General features: G+C 40.1%; 2 protein-coding genes across 2 annotated transcripts; one reads left to right on the top strand and one right to left on the bottom strand.

The window, feature by feature from the left end:
* Positions 1-1,701: 1,701 nt before the first annotated feature.
* LOC310861322 (metaxin-1-like) lies at positions 1,702-14,875 on the bottom strand. Its single transcript, XM_083768737.1, has 8 exons — positions 14,785-14,875; positions 11,196-11,265; positions 10,627-10,706; positions 7,735-7,827; positions 7,138-7,320; positions 6,214-6,290; positions 4,856-5,013; positions 1,702-4,344 (listed from the first exon to the last, which is right to left on the bottom strand). The coding sequence occupies exons 1-8, from the start codon at positions 14,863-14,865 to the stop codon at positions 4,106-4,108; spliced, it is 981 nt and encodes a 326-aa protein (XP_083624863.1). The 5' UTR covers positions 14,866-14,875; the 3' UTR covers positions 1,702-4,105.
* Positions 14,876-15,208: 333 nt separating this feature from the next.
* Positions 15,209-18,311, top strand: LOC310873911 (CD59 glycoprotein-like). The gene is made up of 4 exons (XM_083786496.1): positions 15,209-15,278; positions 15,421-15,505; positions 16,384-16,494; positions 17,254-18,311. The coding sequence occupies exons 2-4, from the start codon at positions 15,442-15,444 to the stop codon at positions 17,445-17,447; spliced, it is 369 nt and encodes a 122-aa protein (XP_083642622.1). The 5' UTR covers positions 15,209-15,278; positions 15,421-15,441; the 3' UTR covers positions 17,448-18,311.
* The last annotated feature ends 1,322 nt before the right edge of the window (positions 18,312-19,633 follow it).

The following is a 19,633-nucleotide window of genomic DNA, read 5'->3' as shown; positions in this document are numbered from 1 at the left end:
CCTCCACATGTTATGGGAATCTGCAGGATCTGTACATGCTCAGAAAAAACAATACACAACACAAATGAGGCAAAAAGACAAGAATTCAGACTTAAAAGTATGAGCGTTTTTACTCAAGTAAAAGGAGCCAAACTCACATGACGGCTGATCATTGCAATGGAAACCTCGTCTGGCTCACAGAGCCACAAATGCTCACAGCCTTTATATAGCATTTAGCCACAACACAACAGCCAGACAGTATTTTAGCCGTGACATAATCACGCCCTCCAGAGATACTTCCGGGTCCGTGGGAGCGGTGTTTGAACCGATCTGAGACTAGAACAACCAAGTCTAATTTTACCATTTTCCTTGCAACAACAAAGCTACTATATATATATATATAACACACTTGTTGAACAGAGAGTTGTGTGTTTGAAAAACAATATATTGGTTGAGCCATTTAGGATGGGGGGGGATTCATTAAACAAAATGAAATATTTCAAGCCTTTTTGGGCTTGATGGGCCACTCATGAGTGTATTTGTATATGTTGAACAGTAATAAATGGGCCCTACTCATGAGTGCATTTGTTGAACAGTGAGTTATGCGTGTTTGAAAAACAATATATTGGTTGAGTAATTTAAAGCACTATGCGGTTGAAGATTCATGTTCAAATACTGCTCATGAGATGAGTATGTTGAACAGTAATAATGGGCCCTGCTCACGAGTGTATTTGTATATGTTGAACAGTGAGTTGTGTGTTTTCCCCACTCACAAGTGTATTTGTATATGTTGAACAGTGAGTTGTGTGTTTTCCCCACTCACAAGTGTATTTGTATATGTTGAACAGTGAGTTGTGTGTTTTCCCCACTCACAAGTGTATTTGTGTTGAATAGTAATAAATTATTGTAATTGTGTTGAACAGTAATAATGGGCCCTGCTCATGAGTGTATTTGTACATGTTGAACAGTGAGTTGTGTGTGTTTGAAAAACTATATATTGGTTGAGTCATTTAAAGTAGATGTAAGGTTATTGTAGCGGTCAATGTGTATTGGGAGTGGGGAGGGGAGCAGGCGGGGATGCAAGACATTTCCGGGGGTCCCCAGCCAAAAACGATTATGCAAAAGTGTGAGAAAAAGCCGGTGGATAATAAACCTGCCATTAGATGTGGGGGTCACACATTTGCATACAAGTTGACATTATCTTTTTTTATCCCACCCATTTTTCACCCCTGTGTCAATCATCTAATGTGATCCTGGGCAATAAACACCCTCCACCAACCTAGTCCCCATATATGGGGGACAAGGGGAGAGCAACGGACTTGAACTCATGCTTCCTTCATGCCTGAGTGTCCAAGTTGCTCCTTTACACCTGACAGGGGGGGAGTTTCCCTGGTTGGACGTAGCGCGTGGAAGGAACACGTTATTCCAACCAGTTCCTTTCCCCTCCATTAGGCGCCCCGGCTGGCCAGGGGGAGGCAGTTTAGTGACCAGGATTACTGCATGTTTTTTTTGTGAGGGTATCTACCCTAGGGGACACGGGGAGAACATGCAAACTCCACACAGAAAGGCCCTTTCACCAACCCCGCCTTCGGGTATGGGCACTGATGACGCGGAGGAGGAAACACGCCGCCAGCACTCACAGCGTCCCGAGTGGGAATCGAACCCAGGACCTTCTAGCTGTGAGGCGACAGCACTACCAACTGTGCCACCGTGCCCCAAGTTGACATTATCACTGACAGACATCTTGTGAGACACCATGGTTCAGAATTGAAACTTTTTAATGACCTTAAAATCAAGTCAAAGGATTTCTGTTTGCCGAAGACAAAACATTACAGGAAGTGTTCCTACACCCACACCAAGCCGAACAAAGGGAAGGTCTTCCACTGTGTTGATTAGAATTTAACTGTCTTAAAATGTAGCTTTTTGTTCGGACTGCAGGCAAATACCATTTGTTTCTCAAGTCTGAACTTAAGAGATGACAAGTGATGACATCCAATTTGTGTATTCAGAGATAGCTGGAAATAGCTAGTGACACGGTCATACGATTGATTATATAAATCAGGCTTCAGTGACGCCAGTGTGTTCAGACTGCGAAACACGTTTAGAGATCAAATTTTAATCACATTTCAAACCACCTATAAATGTGCTTCAAATCTGACTCACAATCAGTTTCCATGTGGATATATGCTGTTCACACTTAATAAAAAATAATCTGATTCTAATTAGGATTCAGGACAAACAACAGATTTGGTGTGACCATGGCCTCAGAGACTCTTATGAACATTGGTACAGTGCGGCTCCTCCCATATAAAAAACTAAAAAAAAAAAAAAGTGCACACACAAGTTAAAGCTCCACCTACAAGTCCTGAGTGTTCTTTTGAAAGGTTACTTCACAACTTGGTTTTCTATCATTTTCTCACCCTGTGCCTATTATATTTGTTTCAAGGACGCCACTCTTGAGTGTTCACATGGAACCAAATGGATCAGAGTTACAGATCAATAAGTGTCAAGGGACCCTAGCTGGGGCACCCAGGACATAGACATAGAAAGTTAGACAGTACCTACTTTGGCTCTTGGGCGTCTGTATCTCACAGGGAGGGCGAGTCCACGTGGAAGATTGCCAAGCTTCCGTGTGCGTCACAGAAGGGAGCACCTGTTTTGGAGCTTGTAATGTACAAGGGTTTTAGCATCAAAATATACTTTGACAAATCTACCCTGTGTTTGTGTCATGTTCCTTGGCACCCCTAGACAAGGGTCATAAACGCCCTAAACACTGCTTTTTCATTGCCCCGGTTTATAACAGAAGTATTTTTAACGCTAAGATCTTTAGTGAAATGGTGGTGTTTTGCACACGATGGACAAATACGCGAAACACTTGGATTATACAGTGAGAGTTCTTTTGGAGTTTATAAACAGATCGTTGGGCAAAAACCTTGTGTCTCCATATTTCAACTTAAAATTTTACTTTTCGTAAATGATTGCCCTACTTCATCAATCATCATACAACTAGTGTCACACAAAAGTAGCATTATGTGTTAGCATTATGTTATTCTTTAGCTATTGAAAAATAGCGAGCTTGTAGGTCAGGATGTAGAAGACATTTTTAGAATCTGATCTTAGGTCAAAATGGGTTAAAGATCTTCTATTTTTGCAACTTTTTAAGCGTTTTGAAAGTTAAGTGTTTTATGAATATGGAAACAATGAAAATTAGAGCTCATGACTAAATAATAACTACATTGGATTCATTGGAACTATTTTTTCCTGAAAAGTAACAGTTTTGGACTTACAAGGTTTCCAGACGTTTCATCAAGTTTCATTCGCTTCATTTATGGATTACTCATTCACTGTAAAGGAATGCACAAAAACAACCATTCTCGACGTATTTAAGGCTTTCACGAGGTGAGAGATTGATAGGAGAAAAAAATCATGGGGTGAAATAACCCTGAGAGTGCAATGTATGTTTACCCTCCGAGTTCAATGAATACTCAGGATCTGGTGATTGAGTTGTTGAGGAATGCATTTCCATTCTCCATATTGTCCTTTCTTACAAAGCATATATATTTATGGAATACATTTGACGTTGTTAAATGGAACGCTTCAGGCATTTTCAATCATTTCAGTCTACTCACCGTGTCATTGGTGGGCTGTGGACAGTTCAGAAACCACCTACATCATCGATGGGGATTCCAAGCAAAAATACAGCCTCTCTCTTTCTGGAAAGTTAGCGTGCTTATTTGAAATGACCAAACCTGCCCACCGACTGTCTGACTTGTAGGCAGGTCTACCGAACTGTCCAAAGCCCACCAATGAGTCACAGGGCACGTTCGGATGCAAACAAATAGGCGAGTGCGCTCCGGTGCGGTATTTCCGAACGCGAGTGAGTAGACAAATGGTACAATTTTTTAGAAGCATTAGTGATATGAGGACCATGCAATAAGCTCTATGCACCCCATTTTGGAAAGAACATGGGCCCCTTCCCTACTTCCTTCAGGTGTTACCGATGATACGAATGAAGGCTCTGTTCCATTCTGGTCAAACAGAGTCAGGTTGCGCTTCTTGTCGGACGAAAATGGCCGAAGTGCTCCTTTAACGCCCCCTTTTTTTTTAAAGGGAGGAAAGCCCGCTATTAGTCCTCCTCTTCGTCCACCTCGTCCTCCACCTGGCTAGGCCTCTCTAGCGCCAACTGTGGCTGCACGCGCTCGATGCTCAAGATGCCCGTCAGGATGGCGTAGCCTAGCATGGCTCCCACGGCGAACAGCACCGACAGCAACTGGTTCCGTCTCTTATGAGGCTCGTTGTCAAAGTCACTGCTGCTGCTGCCGCCGCTATCCGTCTGGCCTGGAGACTTACCGGACGACGGAGGCTCTGACAGAGAGGAACACAAGGCAAGTGTTCATTTTGACCGCACATTTTGATTACGTTTTAGCTATAGTTTTTTTAAAGAACATTTCATTTTGTTTGTCATATTTAAGTCACCTGACTAAATATCAGTATATTTCAGTATATTTGACAGTATATTTAGTCAACAAAAAAATATTTTGGCCGTGCCTTAATTAATGCCTGATTTTACACTTGGTTGCATTCCACTAGTCCATCCCTAACATTTTAGTAGTTTTTATTTGTTGACGAAATTGTCTTAGTTTCAGACCTTTCAGTCATCATGGCTTAGTATTTATGTAGTTTTCGTTAGAGAAAAAAGATAGTCGACGAAGATCTTTCGTCATAGTTTTAGTAGACGAAATCAACACTGCCAAGTTGTGCCAACCAACCGACCAACCAATCGACCGACCGACCGACCGACCGACCGACCGACCGACCGACCGACCGACCAACCAACCAACCAACCAACCAACCAACCAACCAACCGACGGCCCACCTTGTCCTGTGTTTGGGAAGTAGAGTACCAGGATGTTGGTGCAGAACTGTCTCAGGTTGTCCAGGGAGCCGAGGTGTTGCTGCAGCTTCCCGTTGGGCAACTTCATCTTCAACACAGGAGCCAAGTGACCAAACACATAGGCATCCAATGACGACGGCCTGGATGAGACAGGGTTAAAGTTAACTACAACTAACATAATAAAACACGTAGGCCTCCAATGGCGACGGCCTGGATGAGACAGGGTTAAAGTTAACTACAACTAACATAATAAAACATGACGACGGCCTGGATGAGACAGGGTTAAAGTTAACTACAACTAACATAATAAAACACGTAGGCCTCCAATGGCGACGGCCTGGATGAGACAGGGTTAAAGTTTACTACAACTAACATAATAAAACACGTAGGCCTCCAATGATGACGGCCTGGATGAGACAGGGTTAAAGTTAACTACAACTAACATAATAAAACACGTAGGCCTCCAATGGCGACGGCCTGGATGCGACAGGGTTAGAGTTAACTACAACTAACATAATAAAACACGTAGGCATCCAATGGCGATGGCCTGGATGAGACAGGGTTAGAGTTAACTACAACTAACATAATAAAACACGTAGGCATCCAATGGCGACGGCCTGGATGCGACAGGGTTATTAACGCCACAAACGTATAAACGAGATAGATTTGATTATGCACAGGTAGCTGTAGACGAGAAACCGAGATTTGATAAATGAGCATTAATCCAGAATTATTAACAATAAGAAGTTCAGGGATAAGGGGTTTAGCGATGACGAAAATGGAGCCCTTAGTGTTAAGTAGAAAGTATTATTCCTTCCCACATCCAAAACGGTCGAGTTATCGTGTTGCAGCTTTCCGTGCTGGGACGCGTACACATACAGTACATAGGGAGACACATAGCTCCGTAATGGAGCGGACGCACCGCTCAACAATGTGGACAGCTTCAAGCCAAAAAAAATATTATATGTAGTAAAAGTACTCATTGCATGCATCACAAGCTCCAAAACACCACACCACTTGACACCCCCCCACCCCTTGACAAGTGGTGTGGTGTTTTGGAGCTTGAAATGTAAAAATATTTTAGCATAAAAATATACTTTGAGTACCAAAGTAAAAGATCTACAAGCTCATAACATGTTACATGTCACATTGTATATCGGCTTGATTCGGCTGTTGTTACTGTTGTATTAAAGATAACTAGGCTACAACTAAATTAAACACAGGCATCCAATGATGATGGCCTGGAAGAAACCATTTTATAGTTAACTACAACACAATGAGCTTGCCAGCCATCATAGGCATACGTCGTATTTCAAAGTTTTCAACTTTGTTGTACTTACGAATCACCGAAGAAGAACTTGTGTGATCCGAGGCGTTGCGATAGCAGGGTCATGCACTCCAGAGCATCATGGTACAACTGTAAAGAAACACATGAGACACATACATGATATAGTACATAGCCATAGATCGGTCCTATCCACACACGGTTAGCAGACTGACCTCGTCAGCATTTAAACTTGTAGCACTGTGTGTGTACTCACCCAATAATTAATTGCTAAGACTTGGAGTAAGATATGGAGGGTATGCGCGTGACATCGTCATCATACCCGGAAGTTATGCGGGAACGCCTACTGAGTGTCAAAAAACCCAACTTTCTGGTCTTGACAGCCCGTACATGGAAACAGAAAGGTCCTATCTGATTAAACGATGTTAAACTCACTTTGCCACTCGATTTGCCATTGACTTTATGCATGCGCATACCCTCAGTCTATTGTCCTTCATTTCGGCACTATTCCACGAGGAAGAGCTGGACTGAAAACATGAAAACTTCCTTTGGGAACAGTCGATGTTTGGGAAGCACAAACATACAGGGCACACAATTGACAGGTGCGTTGACGATTGGTGTGGGGTAATTGATCACACCACTTGCCGATAGAGGGTATGCATAAATGCATAAAGTGAATGGCAAATCGAGTGGCAAAATTACAAACTGAGTTTAATGTCGTTTATCATCATTTAATGCAATCAAGTACAACTTTTCTGTTCGGATGAATGGGCTGTCAAGGCCAGAAAGTAGGTTTTGCCATAACTTCCGGGTTTGATGATGTCACACGCATACCCTCTATTGTGTGCACCATACATTTGGGAGCACGGGAGGTGAATTCCAAGAAAACGAGCACAGCTTTTTCAAATGTGAATGTTTTTTTTCAATTGTACTGTAACATACACATACGGTACATACACATACACACACACACACAGACCTCTTTCTCCAGCTGTTCCCCAGGCTCCAGCGTGGCGTCTCCTCTGACCAGTCTGAGTTTGTCCAGCTGTTGGTTGTGCATGCGATTCGGCAGGAAGAAGTTCAGCGGGAAGGAGATGTTCTCTCCATACCAGCGCCGCGTCACGTCCACATAGTTCTTACCGTCCAACCACTGGGAGTAGATCTGTACATAATAATAATAATAATATAGTAGTTATAATATCTAGAAACAAAATGTCAGCCATTTTAATGTGTGCCTGCAGCTTGCCAAGTCTGTGCAACCGTGTGTTTGGGAGGTAGGGTTAAATAAATGAATATAGTGGGAAGGTAATTGACCGCGTTTCTTCCACTTTTATTTCATGCATTTGCTCATTGAAGCACTTTCAGATTCTCACGAATGTAAAGTGTGTGTATAATAATAAAGTGTTCTAAAAATCTATTATTATTATCATCATCACTCCAGGTCTTAAATGGCTGGCTCCTTGTGTGTCAAAGAACTGAATTGAATGTTATGAATGGTTTAGGCTTTAGGGCCAAACTAGATGTCTGATCTTGTGTGATACTGTCAAACATCCAGACCAGCTGAGATCCTTCTTACCAAGGCAGGGAGCAGCTTCTCCTCCAGCAGAGAGACAAAGGCTAGGGTGTCTGCTCCCTCCTTGGCTGACAGGTCATAGTCAGCGTTGTATTTCTGAAAGAAATCACAATAGAAATAAAATGTAAAAGGGTTTTTGTTAAAAGGTTAAAGAACTATATTCTGAGATAGTATTCATTGCTATAGTGTTCAATAACAGCCCCTTTTCACACATTTACATTCCAATTTTCAAATTTCTTAGTGCCATCTCTTCCCACTTCACATGAACTTCCCGTATCCCGTTTGAGATCAACATCTCAGTCTCTCCAGTTCTTCAATAATCCGAAAATAAATGTTCAGGTGGGTTGCAAATATCAGTCAATCAGGACAGAGTAGCGTTGATCAGCTTAAACTGTATAGTTTTCCAGTTCAAAATGTGTCTGCCCATTTCTTTGTGTCATCACCATAGACTGTAAAATAAATATGGACAAAGCGTTCTCCGGGTCTCATATGGACGTAAGATGAAGCCAGTCAGTCCTTGTAAATCGCCATCTTTCTAGATCCGTTTGGGCCCAGCTGGCCATTGGCTGACCCAGACAACGAGGCGAGACTTCCCCCCTTCTTCTTCGTTGGTTTTTATTTTGACTCGAACGGGGGTAGCTCCCGATCATAGACTGTAACGGTAGCCACGCCCCTCAGAACATACGCAACATTATGGTCATTCTTTTAATAAATGGGACCATAATTTTCCAAAAAGAATATTATGACATGAGAAATGAGACTGTAAACTAGTGACTGGAAGCAGAAAGTATCCATGACCATGTTTATTAAGGTAATACAGTCTAGGTGAAGTTGGGCCCAAATACAGCGCCACAACAGGCCATTATATGAACTTTCAGGAAGTCCCGATTTCCTTAGTGGCTTCACAAAATATCTGTCTGACTGCCCCCTGGTCATCACTTAGAATTTCACTCATCCCTAGGGTAAGTACCCTCACAAAAAACATGCAGTAATCCTGGTCACTAAACTGCCTCCCCCTGGCCAGCCGGGGCGCCTGATGGAGGGGAAAGGAACTGGTTGGAATAACGTGTTCCTTCCACGCGCTACGTCCAACCAGGGAAACTCCCCCCTGTCAGGTGTAAAGGAGCAACTTGGACACTCAGGCATGAAAGAAGCATGAGTTCGTTGTTCTCCCCTTGTCCCCCATATATGGGGACTAGGTTGGTGGAGGGTGTGTAGAGCCCAGGATCAGAAAAATGGGTTACAAAATCGTGGGATAAAAAATATATATAAAAAAAAAAGAATCACTTAATCTGTATCATGTGTGAGTTATCTACTGATTGGTATCCCGAAATGAACATTTTCTGCATTTTCTGTTTAATTAAGACCTGGAGAAACGTTACAGAACAAACACTCTACAGCAATGATTGCTATCATAATATAGTTATTGAACACGCATATTGACAAAGGAATATCACTTACCCTACCTTTAATAGAGCACCAAAGTCTGACTACATTTATTTACGCAATTTGGTTGCAGTATTTTTCCACATTCTGACTTTTTATATATATTGTGTCAAATAAGAACTGTGTTCCAAAAATAAACAAATGATCCTGGCAGTTTAACTTTTATTTTATGTATCCATTATTAACAAGTAAGAACACATTTAAGACAAAGTCTTATTTCAAGTGGGTACTGGCCAAGAGGCAGAAATAAAATTACACCCCTTTGCTACATCATACATTACATTACAAAACAGACGAGACAATAGTACAATTGTACAAATACATCTCGAAGTACCTAAAATACATATAGAAATCTCCAAAGTGATACACTTTAAATAATGAAGAATGCAAAATTCTACCTAGAGTAGATACACAATATGCAATATGTACAAAAATAAATAAATAAATGTATAGACCTACACAGAGTACACACGCCAGTACACATCCGAACATGTTGGAGTACACATCTAAAGGTGATCCTTTTGAAACTTCTCAGGGGGATTTTAAAGGCCAATTTGAGTCTGGTCTGCACTCTGCATGTTGTTCCACAACCAGGGGCCAAAGAAAGAGAGATAATTTTACTCCCCTCAGAAGAAGAAGAGGGTACTACTACACACCGAAGGCAGTCATTTGTGACCAGATTTGACTGAGAGACTGCCATCGCGCACATTCCAGCTTTTCACCAGAGGAGAAAAACCTTTTTTCTTTTTTTTCAAAATGAGTTAATAGCACAGGCATACTCTTCACATACTAGAGCATGTCTGAAATAAGTGTCAGAGCTGAAATTGACATGTACATATGAAAAAAATGCTTAAACATGTAGCTATTGTAATGTTAGAGACCACAGAAGTGAACCTGCTTTCTCAACTCGCTGTTTTCTGCAAGACATTACTCTATAAGCCATATCTCCAAAACTGGTGGGTCAAACTGAACAACCAATATGTCAATTTGAAGCTATGATTCCCTGCTTTCATATGACATGAAAAAACAAAAATTCAAAAAAATCCAATGGCAGTCTCCCAGTCAAATTTGGTCACATTTGATCTGAGGTTCTTGTCCAAATTGAATTCGGAGGAAATGTAGGAAGGGAGATCACCAAGCATAGCTTTGTAAATGAAAATATACCAAGGATACAGCCAGCGAGACGTCAATGAGGACTACTACTGTAACTGCAGCATTACAGTATACAGTGATGTGTTCTGAAAGGTGAGTTTGTTATGAATCTCAGTGCAGCATGGTACAGGGGATCCAAGTTAGCCAAAGTGCAGAAACAAGCAAACCTATAAATGGGTATCGCCAATTGTCAGGGTCACGGCCTGAAAAGGTTCTGCATTGTACTGTAATTGTCCATTGTCTTCTCATAAAAGACAAACAAACAAAACCAAGACAAAGCAAGAACATCATATTTACCTGTTTTCTGAGATGAATGATAATATTAGTGGTTTTAGACACGCTGCCTTCCTCCTTGGTCTTCAGTGCAGGTAAAACACCTGGGAGAGGAAAAGCACACATCACAGGAAGAATATAATAGGGCTGCAAAAGTTAAGTAAACAAGTCCATTTAATCGATTATAATTAAGAAATGTGATAATTTAATAAATCAATACATATTTTTGAACAAGTCATTATGGACAAATGTTAAAAAAATAAAAATAAAAAAAAGTCTTAAGTCCTTAAATTGTCACTATATGTGCAGATAATCGTGTATAGTGCCTTTATCCGAGGCGCTTAACATAGATTATTCACCCATTCACATACTGATGATGGAGGAAACCATGCAAGGCACCAACCAGCACATCAGGAGCATATAGGGGTTCAGAGTCTTGCTCAAGGACACTGAGCAACACTGACACCGACACTGGGGGAGCCCTGTAGACTGGGAAGCCACCCGGCCACTCTACCCCTGAGCCACTGCCACCCCTGTGTCGCGGACACATTTTTACATTTTTCTTCTACATTCAGTTTTTAATTATTACTGACCTGTAGGACTTTTCCATGGGTTGGTGATCTTGTGGATTTTGAGAGGAGCTCCAGCAAACTTGGAGTAAGCCTACAAGAGACAATACCAGGGTTAGAGGAGTAGGCCTACAACAATAATAATACAACAATATTTATACAGCACCTTTCATGACATGAAATGCAGCTCAAAGTGCTTTACAGATTAAGATAATAGCAATTAATATGCCATTGTAGGCACTTGGAGCAGGTGAGCAGTAGATTAGAAGACCTGAGTTTCGGGACATATCTAGTAGGCAGGCAGTCATATGCGTAGGTAGGAAGGTGCCAGACCATTGAGAGCATTACAAACAACTAGAAGAATTTTAAAATCAATCCTAAAAACAACCAGGAGCCAATGTAGTGAGGATAAAACTGGAGTTGTTATGTTCTCTCATCTTAGTTTTAGTTAAATCTCTGGCGGTCCCATTTTGATTGTAATCTGTCAATTGTTTTCTTGGGCAGGCCAGGAAAAAGTCCAGTAAGGGAAGTCCATTTCACCCGGTCGGTAAGTCGGCGGTCGGGTGAAATGGATTTCGCCCTCCCTCAAAAAGTGCATTGCAGTAATCAGGCCGAGAGAAACCAAAGTAAAGGTGTGGTCGTGTGGATCAGCGTTTTTGCATCGACCGACTGTAAGACTGTAATTCGCGCAATATTTCTAAGATGAAAAAAGGCAATCTTTATAACATGATTAATGTGTGTATTAAAATTAAGTTAAGAATGATTAACCCCCAAGTCATTTACTGTAGTGTTACTTTCTACAGTCAGGTTACCGAGTCAGGTTCTCTCTGCTCAGTAGAACCAATTATGAGAACTTCTGTCTTATCCTCATTCATCACTCATCCAGCAAGAGATGAGGCAATACCAGGATTAGGCCTACAAAATACGTGTACAATACCAGGATTAATGAGTACAATATTTGAGCTTGTAGATCAGCTATTTTTTAAAGTGAATCCTGCAAATTAACAGTTTTTGTACATACAGTAATGTGACTTTAGGGCAGTAAACACTGCCCTCTGGTGGCTGAAGACAAACTGATTCACAACAAGCCAGCAACATCCCACCTCTACAGAATACAGATGCCTTCATAGCAACCGAACCATCTCATGTCTACATACAGAGGCCTTCAAAGCGGGAAACCATCTCAACTTTTGATAGGTCATTTTTATTTTATCAAAAAATGTATTGAATTTCCATTTAATTTACTTTCATATTTTTGAGACGACATGATTGTGTAACAGAAGTGATTGTTTCTCATCATTGTCTCTGTGAGGAACCCCTCGAAAACGAGATGATGCATTGAAATAAATAAAAATATCATATCTATCATATCATAGCAACAATCCCATGTCTACCAAAAGCATTCATAGCAACCATCCCATGTCGATAGAAGTCTTCATAAGAACATAGGGACCTCAAACCAATACATCACCATTATTTCAGACCTTTGTTGGATTATGATTAATAAAAATATATAGAATACAACCAATCTACACGTTCACAACGCATTGCGATGTGAGCTTGTAGATCTGCTATTTTCTGTATTTTTTGCACACCACTATCGTACAACAAAATAAAATATGGGGTTAAATAAGTGGTTATTCAGACTAATCAATTTAGTCAAGGAAATCCATTTATAGAATATGTTTGTGTTGATTCATTGATATTATAAATATACAAATACAAGCTACAAAAAGCTACTTCTCAAGATTCTCCTCAACATCTTCTGTGCTGGGGAGAACCTTCAGCAATTGTTGAAGGAGGTCTCACTTGAACTGGGTAAACTAAAACTATGGTTTAATAAACTATCACTCAACCTGAAAAACAAATTCATGATCTTTGGAAATAAATCAATACAATCAAATTCACTAGTTAAGTTAAAGATCGACAATATAAACAAAGAAAGAGTTAATGAGAACATATTTTTGGGAGTGATTATAGACGACAAATTCAGTTGGAAACCCCATATAAAATATATCCGTTCAAAATTAGCTAGAAGTGTTGGTGTACTAGGCAAAACCAGACATATACTAAATTTAAGTCACTGATTACATTATATAACACACTAATATTACCATATCTGACATTGTGTGGAGGTGTGGGGAAACGCCTATAGAAGCAACCTACAGCATTTAATTATAATGCAAAAAAGAGCATTAAGAATAGTACATAAGGTAGGTTATTATAATCCTACAAATGAACTGTTCTTAAGGTCTTCCACACTGAAATTCCTAGATTTAGTTGAATTCGGCACAAATTATGTACAAAGTAAGGAATAAACTACTTCCTGTGAATATTATTCTAAAATTGCTCAGGGATAGGGAGGGACGCTATCAGTTAAGATGGGACCCAAACTTTCAACAACCCTGTGTTAGCACCACCCGGAAGAGCATTTGTAGTCTGTGGGGTGAAAATATGGAATGGCCTGACCGAGGATGTGAAACACAGCAGACACATCTCTCGATTCAAGATACTATTCAAGCATATCCTTTTGGCTAAATGCAGTATATCATAAGATCATTTGTATATAACATATTTAACCTATGAGGATGATGATGATTATGGTAATTAATTTATAGGGATCCTGGTGGATCTCTATGGTGACACAGTGGTGGGTGGAGTATCGTATTGGTTCTCGTCAATTGGTTGTGAATCTTCTTGACGATGGTAGGATAGGCATTTATAAGCTTTCAGCTTCAGCCTATTCCTTTTGATCACCTCCAGTTCCTTTTTGTTATGTAACCGTGTGTTAACAAATAAGTTGTTTTGTTACTGTCACTACTGTGAAGATGATCAAATAAACTAAACTAAACTAAGATTACGTTTGGTTCTGAATTTCAGTTTCCAAACTTGGGGTCCATTATATATATTAACACAAATCTCATATTTTCATTATCATTTCCACATAGTCGTCCACTCTCTTTTATGTACTTTCAAAATAGCCAAAAGCTTTCAAGTAAAAACAATGGCAATCAGACTAATCTATAAGCTTGCATATACATTTTAGAGAGATACAATCTGCTGTGGTTAATTTTATTAGTATTAAATACTGTACTTAATTATATATAATGGGTATTTCAATGTTTTGACACTTTATAGTAACTCTTACTCAAGTACATCTCAGAGGCAAATATTAATATTGTACTTTAACTCCACAAGTTATTTGACAGCTTTAATTACTAGTTACATTGTAGATTCAGATAGCCAGGCTAAAGTACTTGTCTTTAGTTAGTCCATTGGTACTGTATAGGCTAGTATATTTTGATGTCAATACTTTGACACTTTTATTCAAGTCAAATTATGAATGTAGGACACTTTTGTGTAGACGTAATGCTACTTTTTACTTCAGTAAATAAATAAAGTTCAAGCATTTAATTTCTTCAGCCTCTGAACATTAATATGTTACTGATGTACACATTTAGTGGACATGGTGACGTCACCCATCAGCAGCAGGTCACTGTAATCATAACGTCAAAATCATTGAAGTCCCAAATGTACTCAATCAATCGATAGATCAATGGCTTCGCACAATAGCTAAAACCATTAGAATAATAATTACAATAATAATAGTTACCAGGACAATGAGAGAGTCTACATCTATGGAGGGTAAGCCCCAGTCGCCTTTCCAGCAGTACAGCTCCATGGGGGCGGCCATCTTGGATTGAATCACATGACCTTTCACACCGGAAGATCTTTCTCTTCGACCAAATGGAAGCCAGCGACATGAAGCTACAAAGCAGCTATGACGCGTGAAGCTGCCGCAAATTCTACTGTGAGCGTTTTTGCGTCGTTTCATCTGCCCGTAAGGGGGAAATTGGTGACCTGTCGAAATGTGAGACCGCGGTTGTCTTTTGTAAACTGCGCGATAACGTCGCCAAAAGAAACGGGGTTTCTTTGACTTTTACGTTCGGGACGTGGACGTTGTTGGGCCGCGCGGTCCAAGAGTCCACAAACAAAAACGGAATGGTGACATATTTCGTCGGGTCACCGGTTTCATCGTAACACGCCCCATGCTCGCAGCAGTATCGCAGGGCGTTGTGTTTTGTTTTTGCTCCCGTTACATTTCAGGTTTGTGTTTGTTTTCATGTCATTCCTTCACGTAAAATACATTTGTTTTCAACGACACTACCAACCAACCATGCTACTGCTACCAACGATAGGAATATGATTGACTTGTAATGTGATGTTTTGTTTTGTTTTGATGTTTCAGTGTGTGCGACATACGTATAACATGATGAGGTGTGGTCGTGGATATGTGCTGTGGCTGAGCACTGCACTGTCTGTGTTGGCCCTGGGTAAGATCTATAGGAATTTTCTCTTTGGATGTATCATGCAGAGTAATATATTATAGTAAGAGTCTAAGAGAGTGGCGACACGCTTTGATCTAGCCGCAAAGCGGGTGCCTATGGGCTATAGTTCATTGCTCCTATGGCTGGAACTGTCCTTAGATGAACTGTCCCATTGAGGTAGAATGAGCACTTCCGCATTCCATTGTTTCAACGGGAGTCGCATTAAGGCTCATACATACTCCAGTTTTTGGTGATAGCTTATCACCGCGGTGTAGTTTTTAAAGGGTTGGAAAACTACACCATTACGTCAGTCGCGGTGATGATCAGCTATCACCGCGGACACAGACCCCATCTTTCTGTTTTTACTATCAGACAAGTCTTTTCACTCTGGTCTGGAGGCTAAAAGGGTTCCGGGTATGATGATGCACTCTTGCAACATGCAACAACCACAATGACAGTTGCAAAGGAGCCGGTCTGGCCTCTTGCTTTAACCTTCTGACAAAGCAAAAAAACAAAACATCACTTAGCCTACATTTTAATGTTTATTACAGGTGTGTCTTTCTGTTTGCACTGTGTATTTTAATTTGAATGTTTATTTATACAAGAGTGTGTTTGCAGTGTGTATTTTATTAGAATTTGTATTACAGGTGTGAACTTAGTTTTATAGCAGCAGCCAGCAGCATTTTATATTAATGTATAGGTGTGTATTTTATATTTTTATTACAGGTGTGTGTTTGCTGTGTGTATTGTAATGTATCATAGATGTTTGTTACAGGTGTACAGTGTACAGGTGTACAGTGTGTATAGGTGTGTGTATTTTATTACAGGTGTGTGTTTGCTGTGTGTAATAGTGTATTGTAATGTATAATGGATGTTTGTTACAGGTGTGAGTTTGAAGTGTTTCTCGTGTCCGGGTGGCTCTAAGCCACCTTGTACAGCCACAGAGCAGTGTTCAGCTGGACTCGACGCCTGTCTGAACCTGAACGCCAGCACTGGTGAGACACACTTTTTAATGTTTTTAATCTGTTTATTGGACTTTTACATCCCCCCCCCCCCCCCCCCTCCCATTTGGGGTCCTTATTCATATAAATATACATTTGTGTGTAATACATAGATACCCCTCTCATACCCTACAAACTAGCAGATTCACAAACTGGTAGAATTTGTAGATTATTGGCTATTTTCCGGTGTGTGACATTGCCGTTCAACAAATGATTTAACAGGGAAACCGCTTAAACCCAAGTGGGGACAAAGTATAGCAATAGCGCTTGCATTACTATGCTTGTGAGGACCGCTATATTGGAGAATTTTATGAATGCCATTTTTATAATTCTTTGCCATTTTTAACCATAAGCCTTAGTCTAAAGGTCCCTGCAGACTGATATAGTTTCAATATTGAACTATGTCATTAATATAACTTAGAGTTGTTGTGTGTAAAATAATAGAAAGTTACTGCTTTCTGTTTAGCCTAGAACTTGGGGTCATGTGATCAGTGACAACACAAAGGTGTACTCTTTGGCCTGTTGATCTACAAGCTCAGCACTATCACATCCCAGTAGTGCACTTAGTAAACTTTACCTTTAGCTCTAACATCAGACATGTTGTTTGACAGACAGACACACTGTCTCTCTCTCTCTCTCTCAAACACTCTCTCTCTCACACACACACACACACACACAAAGATTTGACGTCAGCTACATAGAATGTTGGAGTAATAATAATGTGTATATTATTAATATATTATATCTGTACAGGCGTGGTGTTTACCAAGTGCATCAGCAACTCAGACTGTGACTTCCAGAAGTTGGCCTCCAGCTTCCCGCAGATCAGCAGTTTCACTTTCAAATGCTGTCCGAAAGACCTCTGCAACTCCTCCCACTCTCTGAGAGCCAGCCCGCTGATTGGTCTGTTGGCGGGCGTGGCTGCACTCTGGTGGGCTATGCACTAACTAAAGCAAAGCAGGGGGTCCACAAGGCGAGGACCAGTTTAATTTGCTGCCTGTTAATACCCATTCTGGGCGGGAACCCCTATTTGTATCTTACCCCCTCAGGCCGGGCACCCATATTTGGGTTCTGTACAGTATGTACAGTATTCAAAAATGTAAAAAGTTTGATTCTGCTATATCAATATTTGAAGTTTTTCAGAAACCTTAGGTCAGGATTTAAAGGCGTTTTTAGAATCGGCCTTAGGCCTGAATGGGTTAAAACGAAGTTCCTACCTCACTGATTGATTGATTGAAATATTTATTAACAGTTTGTAGAATTTACAGTACATTTTAAGCACAAACTCAATACAAAGACTTAACTAACTGTGAGTGGACGACCCAATTAAGCATTGTGGGTGTGGACTTCGTTTACATTAAGGAAGTATTTAGACGGGTACATGGGTATCTTGGTGGTGTATCGAATCTTGTGGACCAGACCCATTGCAAGATGCTGTACTCTGTCGTCGACCCTAAGCCATCCCAGCCTGTCAAAGTGGGCGGGGGTGAGGCCAAGTAGGAGCCTGACCAGTTTGTTTTGGGAGGTCTGGAGCCTTGTTTTAAGGGCCTTTGAGGTCACTTATTTGAGTCATTGATAATCCTGGTCAAATTTTATCCTGGTCAACAATTAATCTCCTAGCTTCTGTTTAAATAACATGCTATATTTAATTCTTAACATTGTGATTGTGCAGAAACAAAAACAAACGAGCTTAAGAAAAAAAAAGATGAGACCAAATGATCAAGATGATGAGTCTGCATGGACTTCTCTGATGTTGAGTTGCAGGCCTGATTGTTGAATATCACTTTTGCTTGAAGACGTTTTGCACAGACTTTTTGTACGCACAAATAAATGCAAATAAAGATTGTTTGATTAAGGATGTATGATGTATGGTTTCAATCATTGATGTACAGTATATGTATGCATTTGTTGATTCATTGTCATACAAATAACTGATTAGTACATACACACATTACCTTTTAGGCTTTGTACATACTAATTTCAGAATATAAGACAAATAACGTTCAGTAACCACCATACATTACAACTTGCATAACATGAACAGGACTGACTGACTAGCAATAATCAAAGTAAATCATGTAGGCCTACTATGGCCCAAATATGTGCATTTAATAATCATAATCATCAAAGTCATTAAAATATCCATACAAATGTATAGTAGGATAATTGTTAGTCTGAGCAGGGCTAAGACCTGATTGTGTGCCTCCCATTTCATGATAAATCGATAGGCAGGTGGGTAGACAGATGGACAGAACAGTAAAATACACTTTTCATTCAGGATTATGATCTTCAAACAACCACTAGATGGCGTGAGTTTGTAGATTTGGCAATGAGATTAACTAAAAACTGATGGTCATAGGCCTATACATATATTTTTGTATTAGATTTAACTGGCCAGATATAGTTATACAAATTGCTACGAAACCTGATGGCCAGCTATGCAGGGTGAATGTTCAAATCATGTCTAATTTACATTTCTGACCAAAGCATAAATTAATGTTTATTTTCTACTACTCTGAGATGTAGCCTACTGTGGGGGCCATAGCCTACAATGAAGCTTTAAGTAGCCTAAAGTAAAAGTATGCCTACCTCAAAATAGCGAGTAAAAAAAGGACTGATAATATATATACGATTATTTATTCAACATTTAAGGCACGGACCACCATTTGATGAGATTTAGCCTCTCAGACACAATAATATTTTGTTTTCGTTGGATAAGATTTCGTCCACAACAAATTCCATGCTGTATTGTACATGCAAACAGGCAAATGTTGATCAAAAATAACAATTACTCTACATGTGAAGTGTAGAGTGTAGACTTATGTAAATTAATATGTTTAACAATAGTTTAACTCTTGAGAGCATAAAACAAAACCAAATGGGCCCATTAAGGTTTCATTTTACACTCACAAGAGTTAAAGATCTAATAGGGTCCATTTGGTTACCAGCCATCGTTTAGTTGGGGACCAACATGGAACCTGGCGGAGGTCACATATTTGTCACCTGGAAAAGGAAAGCAATTATCCTTCTGATTAAGTCTGTTTTATTTTGAAAGGTATCACTATCTTAGAGAGTATATAAGATCACTATCCATGCATCTTTTCGCCATTTAACGTTGGGGTTGTAGGGTCTG

Source organism: Protomyctophum parallelum (assembly GCF_964188405.1).
Source record: "Protomyctophum parallelum genome assembly, chromosome: 1".
Classification (NCBI taxonomy): domain Eukaryota; kingdom Metazoa; phylum Chordata; class Actinopteri; order Myctophiformes; family Myctophidae; genus Protomyctophum; species Protomyctophum parallelum.
Note: the sequence above shows the minus strand (reverse complement) of the source record. Positions and strands in the feature narration are given on the sequence as shown.

Excerpts from the sequence above, each read along its gene's own strand:
- LOC310861322 (XM_083768737.1), bottom strand. The coding sequence starts at position 14,865 with ATGGCCGCCCCCATGGAGCTGTACTGCTGGAAAGGCGACTGGGGCTTA. Across the intron at positions 7,828-10,626 it reads TCATTCATCTCAGAAAACAG|AAATACAACGCTGACTATGA; the intron begins GTAAATATGATG and ends GATTTCTTTCAG. Across the intron at positions 4,345-4,855 it reads CTTCCCAAACACAGGACAAG|AGCCTCCGTCGTCCGGTAAG; the intron begins GTGGGCCGTCGG and ends CCTCTCTGTCAG.
- LOC310873911 (XM_083786496.1), top strand. The coding sequence starts at position 15,442 with ATGATGAGGTGTGGTCGTGGATATGTGCTGTGGCTGAGCACTGCACTG. Across the intron at positions 15,506-16,383 it reads ACTGTCTGTGTTGGCCCTGG|GTGTGAGTTTGAAGTGTTTC; the intron begins GTAAGATCTATA and ends TGTTTGTTACAG. Across the intron at positions 16,495-17,253 it reads GAACCTGAACGCCAGCACTG|GCGTGGTGTTTACCAAGTGC; the intron begins GTGAGACACACT and ends ATATCTGTACAG.